Here is a 15321-nt window from a genome sequence, read left to right on the forward strand (position 1 = left end):
CTGCAGATACTGTTAAGCACTTAAACTGTATGGTGAACACTGTGTTAGGAGTTTGCAAAATGGTGGGAAAAAAACATCAGGTCGGGGTCTAGGAAAGAAGGTGAAGCTTAAACAAAGATTTGTTTGTTAAAAATAAATTAGGAGAGCTGTTATAATGCTGAACAAACTCTGCTATCATCCAGAGTCTCTGTTTTTTGCAGTAGGGTAAGATATTGGGCTAATGATATTATTTTTGGTTTAAAAAATCATTTTGGCTTAGAATAGCAGAATTGGTTTTTCTAAGCTAACTGAATATCGACTCTATATTCACATCAGTATATCTATATATCTTCCTATCTATCAATCATTCTATCATCTATCATCTATTTTGCACAAACACTAGATCTACTTGTAGATAGACCTAAACTCCAGTTTCTAGTTCTGGAATTTACGTTGAGTAATTACATATAGAGAGTCAAATGGAGATTAATCAAAATCAATCACTTTTTGTTATTTGGCTCTTCTGTGTACATATCTTTAGCTTTTTTGAGTTCTGTGGCCCAAGAAGCAAACCGTCCTTTGTCCGTAGAAGTACCTATAAACACACCAGTAAGTTATTAGTAGTTGGAAACACTATCACTTCAAGTCATGTTTGTTTACTTATTTGAATCTATATGCTTTTCTGTGTATAAATGTTTAAACTTTGCAAGTTTATTCTTTCTGTTTGGGGAAATTATGTTAGATTAATTATATCTCTAGAGATGGCTTAGTATTTCCACAATTATTTTGAGTCAGTCTTGTTAGTCGATAGTTGTTTAGACTAGGAATGCCTGTATTGATTAAGGGGCAAAATTAATGCATGTTTAGTTTCTTTTCAAACTGTGAGCAAAGGATTCCCATTAAATGCCATTGTATTCTCACTCATCAGTGAAACGACATCTGGGTCACAGTGGTATCTGTCTTTACAATATAAATCCCTATGGCTGTATTTGAAAACTGTCTGCACATAAAAGCAGGGATAGACTTCATGCTGTTATCAGCCTAATTTTAGTATATACAATTTAAGGTGCCGCTTGAAGTTTTGTTTTCCATGGTATAAATTTAGTAATAAATGTAGTCATTTGGCTGCTGTGCTAGCGGTCTAGAATGGAGAGGTATAATGTGAAGAATTTTAATCCACGTTACTTATGTGTTATAGAAAAGCATGTATCATTTCATATCATCCATCTAAATATTAGTCTCTAATAAATAAGCAAAATTAAATCCTGACTTTGGGGATTTGGATGTCTTCTCATTAGATATAAAAATGACTTCAGCAATTGTTTAAAATTGTTTTTCCAACATGTGATAAAAAATAAGTGAAGCATAAATTTGTTGCTCAAAAATTGAATACATACATATGTCTTCTGTTAGGACTGAATGCCTGGAATGAGTTCACTAAATACTTGCCATGCGGAAAGAAAGCAGTATTTCAGTAACTAATTTTCCAGCTAAACTGATAAGGTGGATTTTTTCATAAAAATTTTTTATTTATAATCTTCTAGACAGTAATCTGCAATTGTCCTTAACAATGAAGATTTGAAAACTATACATTTCTGTAAAGTATCTTTAATTGATATTATCCATACACCATCAATTTAAAAACTTAAAGTGTTTGGTAATTGGTTTTCTTTGAAAAATCCTTAATTTCCAATTAGCTGGGAATTTTGCTGTCCGTCAAATGACCCAAAGAACTGTGAATTCTTTTAAGTGGAGAGCTAGCAAAAATCTGTGTGAATCAAGTGCAGGCTGAAATCATCAACATATTTTTAGTTATTAATTTTTCAGTGGGACAACATATACTGTTTCAGGGTCACAAAAGTGAGGATTTAATTCATAGAAGCTTAACTAGAGATACATCACTGCATCCCTAGGGTCATATACATTAGGAAAATCTCTCAGTGAATATTTTTTCAGTGCTAACGATGTATACGTAAGTGTTGAGGATTTCTCTTAAATGTGCTAAAAGCAGTGTGATAAGACAAATTAAATTTCTCAATGCCTAATTTCCTAGGAAAAATTACATGAATTGCTTGTAAAAGTTTTGCTCTGTGATATTAACATAAAATTTTAAGTCTAGAAATACTCCAATGAAAATTAGTATTTTCATGCAGCATTCTTCCACACTGAATAAATTAATTTATTCTATTTCTCACCTAATTAAACAGTAGTGATGTAATATGGCTTTCATTTGGATTTTTCAACATTTTCCTAAATGCATAATTCAAATATGGATTGTTTTCAATTAGCCATTATTTGATATAATGGTGGGGATTTGAGTTCTTTATTTTGAATGAGTGTGTGTCTGTGTGTGTATGTAAGAGAAGGAGGGAGAGAAGGAAGAAGGGAGGGAGAATATTTTAATACATGTGAATCTTAAGTTTGAAAAGTAACTCATTTAATAGTTTAACTCAATCTACTGTAAAAGAGATGAGAGGGATCCAGATGTTAACTTTGTATAATTAGTAACTTCGCTTTTTATTTTTTTAAGATTTTATTTATTTATTAGAGAAAACAGAGAGAGAGAGAGAGATCCTGAGCAGGGGGGAGGACTAGAGAGAGAAGCAGACTTCCTGCTGAGCAGGGAGCCCAATGTGGGGCTTGATCCCACGACACTGGGATCAAGATCTGAGCCGAAGGTTGACGCTTAACCGACTGAGCCACCCACGTGGCCCAGTAACTTTGCTTTTTAAAAGGAGGAATTGTATCAGTTATTCCTACAAGGCATTGCATGATAGGGTCTCTGCTTCCTCTCTGACCTCATCTTCCACTTTCTCCATTGCTCAATCTGTTCCTGCACACTCTTTTCTATAGATATGCCAAGGATGCTTTCATCCCAGGGTCTTCGCACTTGGTTTCTCTAACAGGATTATTCTTCCCCCAGGTAGTCACAGTTTCATTGACTTCCTTTGAATCTGTGCTCAAGAGCTACCTTGAACACTTTTTATACAATTAGAACTCCTCCAGTCCTGGTTTCCAATGGACTCATATATACTGATACTTTATACTGCCTTACTCTGATTCAGATTTGCCTTTATCTTTTGGCATGGATTATTCACAAATGGTGCTGCGCACTTTTTCAGTTGGTCTACTATTAGGTATGCCAAGATAAATCAGAGAAAGCAGGTGGTAAAAGCCTGATCCATCATATTGCCTAGTATATATTTTTGACATGGCCCACATTAGTGTTTCATAAATTTATTTTATTTTGGCATAAAATGTTCCAGACTCATCCTTTACATTTTCTTTTTTAAAATGGGAATAATCTATTCAACTCCGACGGGCCCTAGATCTTTTTAGTAGATAATGGTATTTAGAGAACACATTTTGGATATTAGGGGTGCTAATTGTTATTGGGCTGTCATTGTGTCTAAGCATTTTAGTACATAAAGCTAGAAAATTTAGTCGTTTTGAGAAAATCATGAATTTATGGTATATTTTCAATCCTAATTTAGCATTAAGAGATTTTACTGAGTATTTTAAAATTTATGCTTGTATCACCTTTCTCTTAACTTGGCTTTAACAATGCTAAAGTACTTACTTGCTCTAACCTATTATATACATGGCTACATACTACTAATAAAATGGTATTAGTGAAGTTAAGATTGATGAATGAAATAAAACATTTCTTTGCTGCTCTATTTATTCTTGGATTATATCCTATTATTGATACACAGGCAAAATACTGTTTTAGTCACTTGAAATAATTTTTTTCTGGGTGTAGTTATGTATCCAATTCATTTGGTTCAGTTTGTTTCCAGTTCTTATATCTCTGTATTTCACATCTATTTGTTCTGTCCATTCTTTATTCTGTTTCTCCTTCTCTGCTCTCTTTTGGGTTAACATAGTAACTTTTTGTAATCCATGTCACTTCCTCTGTCATGTTGCTAATCTGTAGCTGAGCTGGTTCTCAGTTTGATGCCTTCTTAGTTATTTTTAGTTCACTATTAAAATTTTTTGAGGGCAATGTCAAGGATTTCTTTCCATCAGAGCTCTCTTTCTTTCTCTGTCTGTCTCTCTCTCTTTTTCTTTTTCTCTCTGCTTTACAGCCACCTGTGAGCTTTTTTGATTGCAGGGGAGTTTCCTTTGCTCTCCAGCTGCTAGTATCCCATCCCCTCACTCACACCCGCTGCCACTTTCTGTAGCTTGAGAGACCAGCTTCCATATTGATTCCTGCCTACAGCCTTTGACTGGCCAATGCCTTGCACTCTCAGAAGGCCTCATGAACCTTGGAGGGATTTTTCTCAGTTCTCCTGCTCCCGAGTTGCAGCAGGCTGCTGTCTTATCATTTTAAAAGGCCCTGGGTCCCTCAGGGTTATTTTTCTCATTCCCCAGACCTTCAGTGCACTGTTTCCTTCCAAAGGGAAGGTCCCTTTGGAGAGGGAAATATTTCTCTTTTGTCCTGACTTTCTCCCAGCTTTCAACTGACTACTTCCATGTTCTCAGGGAAAACCTGATGTACTATGGAAGGATCTCTCTCAGCTTTCCTGCCATGTCCTCAGTTTTGGCAGCATTCTGACTTGCTCTTAGTGAAGGCTATTTTAGTTTGTAGGGATTTCTTTTCTATTAAATGTTTTTTGAAAATGTAAAATATTTATGATTGCATTTGATAGCATAAAAGATCTCATTGACATTATTCTCCACTCCACCCTGGGCCCCCCTTCCATCTATCAGTAACTGTTTCTATTTTCAAGGGAAATATTGGCTTTTTATTTCCATTTGAAAATAAAAGTATATATCAATTCTAGTGTATTTTTCTTCTTTGTATCATAAAATATAGCATAATGTATATACTATGCAGCTTGATTTTTTCCATTAATAAATCCTGTCCATTATTCCACAATTGTATATAGAGATCTCCCTCATTCTTTTTAACAGCTGTATATGATTTATAATATTCCATTATCTATCTGTATCTTATAGTTAATTCACCTTGTCCATTACTGATGGATATTTGGATTATTTTCAGTCTTTTGTTACATACCCATAATGCTACACTGTGCATTACGGAACTTATATACTGTTTTTCTCTAGCTTTAAGTTATATTTTAATTTTTTTATTGTTGGTTTAAAACCTAAGATACAATTAGTACTCTAATTGAGATTAGAAAGTGGAAAATTATTCCTACATTACTTATGAATTGCCCAACTAAAAGAATATATGGAATTCTGATTTTACGTATATAATCCTTTTGGGCATCTACTTCCCATTACAATGTATCATGAGGCCCAAGAAGGTATTGTCAACAGTGTTCTTGGAAAACTGTCAAAATTGTGTGTGTGTCTGTGTGTCTGTGTGTGTGACACACACACACACAGACACACACACACACGTCTTACAAGCAGTAACTTTGAAGGGTCAATTTCATGTCTTATTATGAGGTATGGATTAGATGTTTTATTAACTTCCAGCTATATGCCTGAATCTCAAGAAAAACTAGGAGACCAAGCTGAATATTTACAAAGTAAATGTTAACAGTATGTGTAGAGTCATTAAAATTTTGCAGGTGCCATAATAGAATGAAAAGGGGAAAAAAACCATTTGAAAGTAAATTTGTCAAGCAAACTCAGCACTTCACTTCATGACATCTACTGAATATCCATATGGGGTGTGGTCTCCGCCATAAAATGGGGCATTTATAGGTTGAGCTTCCATTACGAAAGAGACTGGATTTATATTTCAGCTCAAAATCTTGCACTTTTATTTTGAGCAGAGAATATACAGATTATCTTATCTTATATATATATATTATATGTTATATATATATAATTATATGTGTTTATATATAAATTGCTCTCTCTCTATATATGTATCTCATATATAGATAGATCTCTGTCACATATATATGAGAAAGAGAGAAAGATGATAGTATGTGCCCTCTCTTCAGTCTTGTACCTACAGTTGCTGCAGAAAATCTCCGCCCAAAGAGCCTATTGTGTCCTCAAGTTGGCATTCTTTCCTAATAATCATGATTTCCTGGACCTCTTGAATTGTTTTGTGTCTCTTTCTATATGTATCTGTGTTTTGTATACAATTTTAAATTTGAATCACTGTTTACAGTTGCACAGAGCATGAAGGTTTAGTAAATTCTTTTTAGAAGTGAGATATAAATAAATCAGCGATCTGTGTTTGAAAAGTCTAACTAAAGTGCAGTTGTATGCTTCAGCCTGTCAATGGATATTTATGAGGTGAGCATAATACTATAACGGTTATAGCAGTGAAATATATCCTGTGCAGATAGCTAGTAAAGGAGTTCACAAGCGTTAATGCCAGCAGAATTTTAATGCCCAAGAGATGGGAAACATGGCACTTGCTCTGGCTAACACTACTATTACTGGCTACAATGAAAAGGAAAGGTGAAATCAGTTTTCAAAGTTTTTAACAAAGTTGGGGTCTATGCACTTAACCAACAGCAAACATGTCAGTTGCTATTGTTACCTTGTTTTCATCTCTTGTTTAGTTAACTTCAGAGCAGTAACAGCACTAGACAGTTTTATTTTGGGCATCAATTTCCCATTTCTACGTATGATGAGACCCAAGAGAAGGAATTGCCAACAAGGATTTCTGGAGAAATGTCAGAACTTCGTACTCTAATGGATACTTGTTAAATGCCTGAAAATCACTTAAGTGAAGTTAAAGCTGACAGATTCTAATTGTGAATTTAGACTTTGTTATGACCAAAGTTTTATTTGTAATTTATCCTTGATACATTTTGTTCCTTCTTAGGCTGAGGGAAAGTGGGTAGGGAGTAAAATTCTGCACAGAGCTCTACTCTAAGAGATGAATTGATGTGTTAATACATTTCAAGTTTATAAAGAATGAATCATATTATGCTTATTTTTTTTAGAAGCCAAAGAAAACAAAGTAAAGCTTTCAGTCATTAGACTAGGGTATTTATTCTTATAGAAGAACTTTTGGGATTTTATGAGGAGTATTATAGTTTTAATATGCTTCCATGTATAAACTTCAAGTTCTATGTTAATTATCTAAGTTAACTCAGATTAAGTTCAAATTAATCATCATTTGATATCTGCTATCTGCCAAGTACTTCATTAAGTCGCACCAGAATAAGAAAAGGCAACAAAGAAGGGAAGTAGACATGATATCACCTTTTTGTGTAAGGTAGAAGTTGAGGTAATTCATTTGTTGGAGGGTTTTGAAGGTTAAGCTCAATGTGGAATCTTCATGATTAAGAAAGTTTAAATTTAAGAAAGAAATATCTATTAGTTTACGTTTACTATAGCTGATCTACTTCTAAAGAAGTCTTAAGAAAAAACCTATCATAAAACTTCAGAATAAATATAAAGAAATAATTATGGGCCAAAGTCAAGATACAGCTATACCAGAAAGTGAACACTAAGGGTGGTAATAACTTCTAGAACGTCATGTGCCTGAGCTTTTTGAAAGGCAACTCACAAAAAGAAAGGCTGAGTCATGGTTGCCATTATATAATATAAAGGAAGCACATAAACTTACCAGAAGTGACAAGCTTTTTTCTACCTAGCTGATGAGCACTTAATCCCAAAGTTTGGAAGAGTGGAAGTCAGGACCTCAGAGTCAAAATCAATAGGGTTTTCTTCATTTGAGTTTGTATGTCTGTAATTAAACCTCATCAAATGAAATGAGAAATAATTAGGTCTGCCATAATTTAGGCATTGAAGTGATTTTAAGAATTCAGGTGAACTATGAATCTCATTTTTTAAAACTATCCAATTGCTTAAAGTAAGTGAATCTGAGTCACTAAGATGAATCTGGTGCGTAGAACAAAAGTGGTCAGAGAAGGAGCCCTGTATCTACAGCTAGTTAATTAGCAATGACACTCAAGTAAAAGTAGAGATTCATGATAACTTATTTTCAAAATTATGCAGAAGAGAGAAAACTTTCACTTTTTTGGTCCATAAATACACAAGAAAAAGATGTCATTAATTCCTGTCTTTGCTGCCATAATGTAATTCTTCATGTATTTGTTGGATTCTTGAAAGACTCCAGAAGATCATAATTTTAATGTCCATCACTGTTTTCATAAGCATAGTTCAGATCTATTTCTTATTGCATATATAGTTATACTATTGTGGCTTAGAAGCACTGTTTTATTGCTTTCCTCAAATATTTATTATGTCATTTTTCCTACCTGTCCTCCTTGAAAAAAAATGTTTAGAGAAGGAATATGTAATGAAAATAACATTTTTAATGTTTCCATGGCTTTTGGTGTCATACTTAGCTAATCTGGAGAACATCTTTTCACTTAATATTCTTTCTAAAGATCTTGTTTGACGGTTGTAGACAATACAAAAATATGGTCTGAGTGTATGACCTATGACCATTGCATTACCAAGGATTTTGACTTCATTCTCAGGTGGTCTTGTCTCTCCTTTTCTCACACTCCCTTTTGAACAGATATTATTTGTAGACATCAGGTACAAAGTAAGTAGTACTATTAACAATTGTAATAATGTTTCCTCCAAATTATTTAGAAAATGTATAATTTGGTGATTGTAATGGAAACTACAATTGAGCAGCCGTTTTTGAGAGGAAAAGGGACCAAAATCCCGTTTTGATGTTCCAGGCTTTCTTCTCCAACAATATTTGTTGTTCCTTTTAAATATTCCCATGTACTGGATATTTAAAACAAATTTATTGTTCATATTTAGAGAGAAATAAAGAGAAGTTCTAAAATCTGAAGTTAGCAGGTATATTAGGACAAACAGGAAAGTCTCCTAAAATGACAATCCTTACCCTAATTTAGAAAGCAGTATGTAGCTTTTGCCCTGTTGAGAAGTCTGGATGTGATTTATGTAGTACAGGGTATCAGCAGGGTCATACCAAGGAGCGGGAAAGAGGGGATCCTTTATCAGTAATTGAAAACTTTGTTTTCAGGTAATTCTTAGATTATTTACAATGACGTATGAAACAGTGTGTCTTCGTAACCTTTCCTGAAGTGCTAAGGAGTTGGAATGACAAAGTCTCTTTAAAAATGTGGAATGCAAATAAATAGTCACCATTTGGAGAGGACACAGAATGACGGTGTGTAGTTGTGCACAGAGAAATGGTCAACAACAGAGGACAGGTTTTCTAAGTCTTTTGCAAAAGCCAGTTATAAAATGCAATCAGAAAGAGATGAATCTCTTCCCTTGCTCCCTGAATCCTGATCCTCAGCCTCTTCCTACTTCTCAAGTGCATTCCTCATGTATACATTTAAGAAGCACCAGTTTTATATCAGTTTTAAAAGCACCAGATTGCAGAAAGGAGCACTTTCATTTAAATCCATTATAGAAGGAAACATAGGGTTTGGCTTTGATATTTTTATTGCTAAGATAGTAATGCTGTACTTTAAATAGCAATAACACAGTTCTATTTTACATAGAGTTCTTTCCACTCTAAATTTCCCCTACCATCGTGTAGATGAACTTGCTGTGGAAAAGATCTGAATGAACCGTCATGCTTTGACCCAATGGGAAAAATATGACTTCATGATTCATCTTAACATTGACCTGTTCTTGCGTGATCATTATTATATTATGGTAGGAAAAGTAGGTATTATGCTTCTTTGTAATTGCTTTAATATTCAATAATGATTTTTTTTTTCTTTTCTAGGGCCGGTGCATAAACTTCTCCCGAGTTCCGTCTCAGTAAAAGGAAAGCAGGAAGACCAAGAAGGTATGAAGATACATCTTCGCCCTGCTGATTTCCAACCAAATGAAAAAAAAAAATAAGTGCATTTCAGAAGTTTTTGGAAGAACAGCTTTCTTCCTCTCAGTCAGGAAATGTTTTCTCTGCCTTCTGCTTTGCTCGCACCAAACATTTTTAAATACTTGTTCTGCCATCTACATGAGAGTTGATGAAACCCAGTGGTAACTCATGATTCATGACATTGAAAATAAAGACTCATGTTATTCTACATGCTATGGTTTATACAAGAAAGTTTGTTGCAATGTGGAGAGGAGGAAAAAGCAAAAACAACAGCAGGAACAGGATATCAAAACAGGGACCACGGTACAATTGCCCGTGATGGATCTGTAATGGAGAGAGGAGTGTTTTACATGGAAACATGGCACTTGCGTTTTTACATCACAAGATTGTCCGCCGCAGGCCGAGTATGAAATTTCCCACCAGGCCAAGCAAACAGAGGAGTCCGTCGCCTTAGAGCTATGTCAGATGACAAAATCCTCCCAAGTCCCCTATCACAGTGTGCCTTACGGGAAGCTTCTGACTGGAAAATCTTGTCATTCTAACACTGAAAAGTGCACACGCATGACAAAATGTAGACAGGATGCCTCCAGGTATTGGTAGCAAGCAAGATTTTGCCCTTTGGTGTTTGAAGACACCTTTCTTTCATTATGCACTCGGGAAAAGAAGAAAATTAATAGAGCGTTATTCCACAGGAAGACAGCCTCTAACTGGAGATCTTCAGTGGAGTGTGAGGGACTTGTGCTTCGAGAACTCATCCCTGGAAGTGGTAGATTTACCCCACTCTCTATGTTTAGGGTTTAGTAGTGCATAAAGCATTAATATCTGTAAACATACCGGGAGTTTGTTTTGCTTTTAATTTAAAGGAAGCGGTAACCACAAAGCTTCCGCTCAGGGTTTTTCCTTCCTCCAAGTCTCCAAGGGCTCTTCAGCGTCACAAGCCAGCAACTCTCTTTGCATGAAAATTTCAAAGTTTAATTAATATAATTAAAGGCAACAGCAAGCAGCAGCCTGTGAAGATTTTGCTCATCTTTTTTATGCCTTTTGACATTGAATGACCTATTACTGTATGCGCATTACTTGGATTTTGAGGGGCACGCTACCTTGGTTATGATTCCGTAGAGAAAAAAAGACCTCCTCTCATCAATTTATAAATTAAATTTTCAGGAGGGTCGGCCACTACAAAACATCGAAATGTATGTATTATAATTTTTTAGAAAAACCACCATCGTGTCACGTCGACGATGCCAAATTATGTTAGCGTGAGCGGAAACACTGTGGGGGAGGAAGAAGGCAGCAGCTGAAGAAAAAAGCTCAAATGATCTAGTCACTTTCGATACTGTACTTCAGATGCGAAATGGATATTCGACTGGAAACCTGACAAAGCGCGCCTGCTTTGATGTGAACTGGTATAGACAATGACCAGTGGCTGGGTCAGTGGGATGTCTCTCTGCGAGCACAAAGGCTTATCAAATGACACTAAAAATAAGTTCAACAACCATCACATTGGAAGGGAGAAGGCGAACATTTCATGTTTGGCGGGCATGTGAGTGCATAAGACGGAAAGAGTGATTCGGAGCATCCCGGTGTAATTACCCCCATTGTGCTCTTAATGGAAATTTCAGAGGACGGGAGTGATTCTGTTGGTTGGTGTCCAGATTTGTGGCACGGCTCCAAGAAGCCTTACACACACAAGTATATATATACATGCGTATCCTCTAGCTTGAATCATTTGCTCAAGTTTATTTATGTCACTGGCTGGCTGGATCCAAAGTCATGTGTCTACATATTCATAAATAAAATTTTACCTGTGCCTCTGCTACCATTTTATTTAAGCCCACATAAACTCAAGCTTTGTTTGGCTAAATATATAATTGTCCTGGTTAGTTTCAGGACAGAATCATATTCAGTTCCAAGATGTCACTTATGGTCACAAATGATACTATTGGCATTAATTATCCATGTGTGCAAGTGTGACCTGGAAGCCTGATACACGCCCAAGGAGTTCTTGTAGACCTTTGCTCTACATTTGCATCCGGGACAGCACGTTTTGCTGTTTTCTTAAACTGGCGCTTCATTTCTGATCCGTGCACACCCATAAATGGTATTTAAGGGCACCAAAGATTCTACAGAAGCTAAGGCTGTGTCTTTGGCAGTCACTTGGAATTTGTCTACTATTGTGTGGCATTTAGATTTTGCCACATAAGCAATGAGAGTAAACCTCTGTCTTTAAGGGACAAAAGAGCTTTCCGTAGATGGTAACGTAAATGGGTTTCCAGTTCTAATGCCCCTATGAAGAGCTCTCATTGAAGAGGGAGAGGCAATGGTCTCTATGTAGACTAAAAAAGTACCATTCATAAAGTTCAAAGACAGATGGAATTTCATTGCACTTAAAGATATGAACCAGATCGATGCTATTTTCTCTCATTTTGTCATTTAGCACATAGAAGAATTTGCTTTGAAAGAGTGCTGTTTACTCACCAAAGATCTAAATACAAAACCTCTATACCTTCTAAACAGGAAAATAAAATATTAGAATAAAGCCATTTCTATAAGTTTAGTAACATTTTTAATATTTTGTGGAGAGAAAGAGTTCCTGTTTAATTTTCTGGACATAATGTCAGTCAAGATCTACTTTCCGTGTGTAAACGAGGAAGTCTTTATCCATAATCCATTTGTGTTGCATAAGGTTGCAGCAACAATTAAGTGGGAAATGATTCCTAACTTATGTGTCTACTCTGCCTGGAAAGAAAGTTTTGAAGGCATCTATATATATTTCATAACAATGTCTGTTCTTTATGGATTTGATCCATAAATATTTATCTATCTGAAAACTTTGATACTTGGAATGTTTTCCTTAAAGCATTTGGTGCTCCAAGAAAAAACATTTGGTGCTAAGAGTTGCAGCACTGATGCCTTTCCCCAAGTTAATTCTATTTTAAAATTTTATATTTCCTTCCCAATGAGATGCGGAGTAAAATTTGAGACCTTCCATTAAGTAGGGAGCAGCATCTGTCACCCATAGATAAGTCTTCTTTTGACAAAAATATAGAAGGCTTAAGCCTCCTATATTTCAAATTGTTTGAGAAATGATTTGCTTATATCCCCCCTGAACTTTATTCGAACCATTTTAAATCATAAATTATTCAGTATTTTTCTAATAAATCCTTCCTGCGTAGAAGATCTTGGTGTCTCTGTGAAGTTAATAACTTTACTACCTAAATATCACTGACCATTGTTTACTGCTCAGAGGCAATTTATTAGTTTCGTTTTAAAATCAAAACACTCTCTATATTATGGCCAAAAGGTATTTAAAACATTTTTTGATTGATCAGTTTCCAGACATCATTTTTGAATTTTAAGAGCGTGAAATATAATTAGATCACACGCACCAGTGTCGTAAAGCCCTGTGGCTTCCCCCTCCGTGGCAAAACCCGGGCAGCATCATATTACTTTCGGAAGTCTATCAGGCTTGTATTACTAAAAAGAATTTGGGTGGTATGTCATTCAGCAGAGAAATATATACATTCTTTATTTTAATATGAAAGGAAACATATAATCTAGAATTAGAGTATCTGGTACATCTGTCATCTATCTAAAGAAAGAAAGGGGATGGGTGAGGCTAGCGTTTGCAGATAACGAAGTTGAGGACCGCCATTATTCTAGTCTAGGGGTTAGAGCAATACTTTGCTCAGCGAATTTCTATGGCATATTTCTGAGAACACTTTTAATTTTGGTATATTCCTACACTTGCTAGGATATAATTCAGTCAAATTGACCAAAGGAAAAAAATTTTGAGAACTCATAATGCAGCAAGCCCTGCGCTGTTTTATGAAAAAAAAGTACTTTATTTTTGTGCTCTTCTGCCAAAAGAAAATGCTGATTGAAAAGTACACTGTAGAACATGCAAATTTATTAAAATGTGCTTGTTCAGATTACACGACCTATATTAAGGTAATATGGGGTGTCTGTGCGAGAGAGAGTGAGTCCGTGTATTGTGCTACACGCATACCCTCTTAGCTTAGGGAACAGTGATGAAAGAGCTGGCCCATGATGCCAGGGGCAACTAACTTGCTGAAATGGAACTGATCGGCTTCTCCAACGTAGACTGGAGACGGACTGGAGATATCTCAGGCTCCTTCCAGCTCTGACAACATTTCTGCGAATATAGTCATATTGGAGGTTCTAGTATTTATGTATTTCATATTTTTAATGACCGGCCTCATTTGGAGAGCACAGCACTATTAGCTCTGTAAACTGCCATTTAGTTACCAAAAAGACATTGAACCATTGTACATAATTTTATAATTAGCCATAATAGAGTAATTTCTCAGTTAATTTCTTACAACTAGAATTTGTCAAAGAGGCAACTGATAATAAAATTTATATCTGATGAAACCTCAGAAATGATGTGTAAAAAATATTGGGAAGTATATCTGTGTATTTCGCTCTGACTTTACAGTCATAGCAAGTGTCTCAAAGGCATATATAAAGATGTATAGAAATTGTTACAATACACTTATGCTATCAATTTTAATGATGAGGTACTTTGTATGCTGCAGAAAGTTATTAAACCCTTCTCTCCCTTAGTCAAAATTAGAAAACAATCTTAATTGACAATAACTGTGCTATGTTCCCCATAGGAAGTATTCAAAATGGCAAACATTTTACTGAATAATTTGAATACTACTTAGGATATGTAGTATGTTAGAATTGCTAAACTTTGACAAAGTCACCATTGTTTCATTGTAGAAGAAAACTGTGGAAGTAAGAAAAAAAAAGGATGCTTCACATTGTCTCCTAATCACTATAAAGTTATTTATGTTTTAGGTAAATTATATTTGCAAGATTGTAAATGTCAGTGGATAATCCAAAAGAAATTGTAAAATGTACATTTAAGTAGATCTCAATTTGGTTAGAAACATCATGAGTTAATCTTATAAAATATATACTATCCAAAAGATATGCATTGCCTTTATGCACTAAAAGGCAAGGTGAGTCAACAACTTAGATACAAGAGAAAGGAACTGAGAGCTTCCCAAGTCGTAGATAATAGAAAAAGGAAATTGTTACATCATGTGCTAAATTAGAAGCAAATGTAAACCTCTAGCCATGCTTCTGTACTCCACCAGCTGATTTGCGTAAGTAACTGGGGAAAGAAAAACTCACAATATAAAATAAGATTGACTAGTTCTAGCAGATGACACCTGTAAATAGAATTTTTACCAGTTGAAATTCTGATGTGAAATGAGATGATTATCATTATCACACTAAAGTTTTCTTTTGAGTTCTTTTTTTAACATCCTATAATCCTAAAAGTCTCTGTTAATTAAATAGAGCAATGACAGACCTTCATCTTCTTTAAATACTTTGTTTGTGTGAGGCTGTCACATGGAAAGAAAGATTATATTTTAAACAATATGTTCAAGTGTAAAAAAATCTTCAGCAAATTCTTAATGTTTAAAAAAATGGGAGAAAGTTCCAGGACTTTTGTAATTAACATCACGGGGTTCTTCATAAGGAGCTGGGTGTTTCAGAAAGATTGAAAAGATTTTAAATATATTTTTTAAAAGGATGTCAAAGACTATATTACTCAATATTCAGTGTGTTTTATC

The 15321-nt window shown here is 35.0% G+C and overlaps 1 protein-coding gene across 1 annotated transcript in view; it reads left to right on the top strand.

The window, feature by feature from the left end:
• The window catches only part of ANTXR2 (ANTXR cell adhesion molecule 2), a 144096-nt gene extending 132577 nt beyond the window's left edge, over window positions 1-11519 (top strand). Inside the window, exon 17 of the mRNA XM_008693271.2 lies at window positions 9614-11519. Coding sequence (XP_008691493.2) covers window positions 9614-9652 — 39 coding nt within the window. The 3' untranslated portion in view covers window positions 9653-11519. The remainder of the gene's footprint in view (window positions 1-9613) is intronic.
• The last annotated feature ends 3802 nt before the right edge of the window (window positions 11520-15321 follow it).

This window comes from Ursus maritimus, unplaced genomic scaffold (assembly GCF_017311325.1).
Source record: "Ursus maritimus isolate PB19 unplaced genomic scaffold, ASM1731132v1 scaffold_8, whole genome shotgun sequence".
Classification (NCBI taxonomy): Eukaryota; Metazoa; Chordata; class Mammalia; order Carnivora; family Ursidae; genus Ursus; species Ursus maritimus.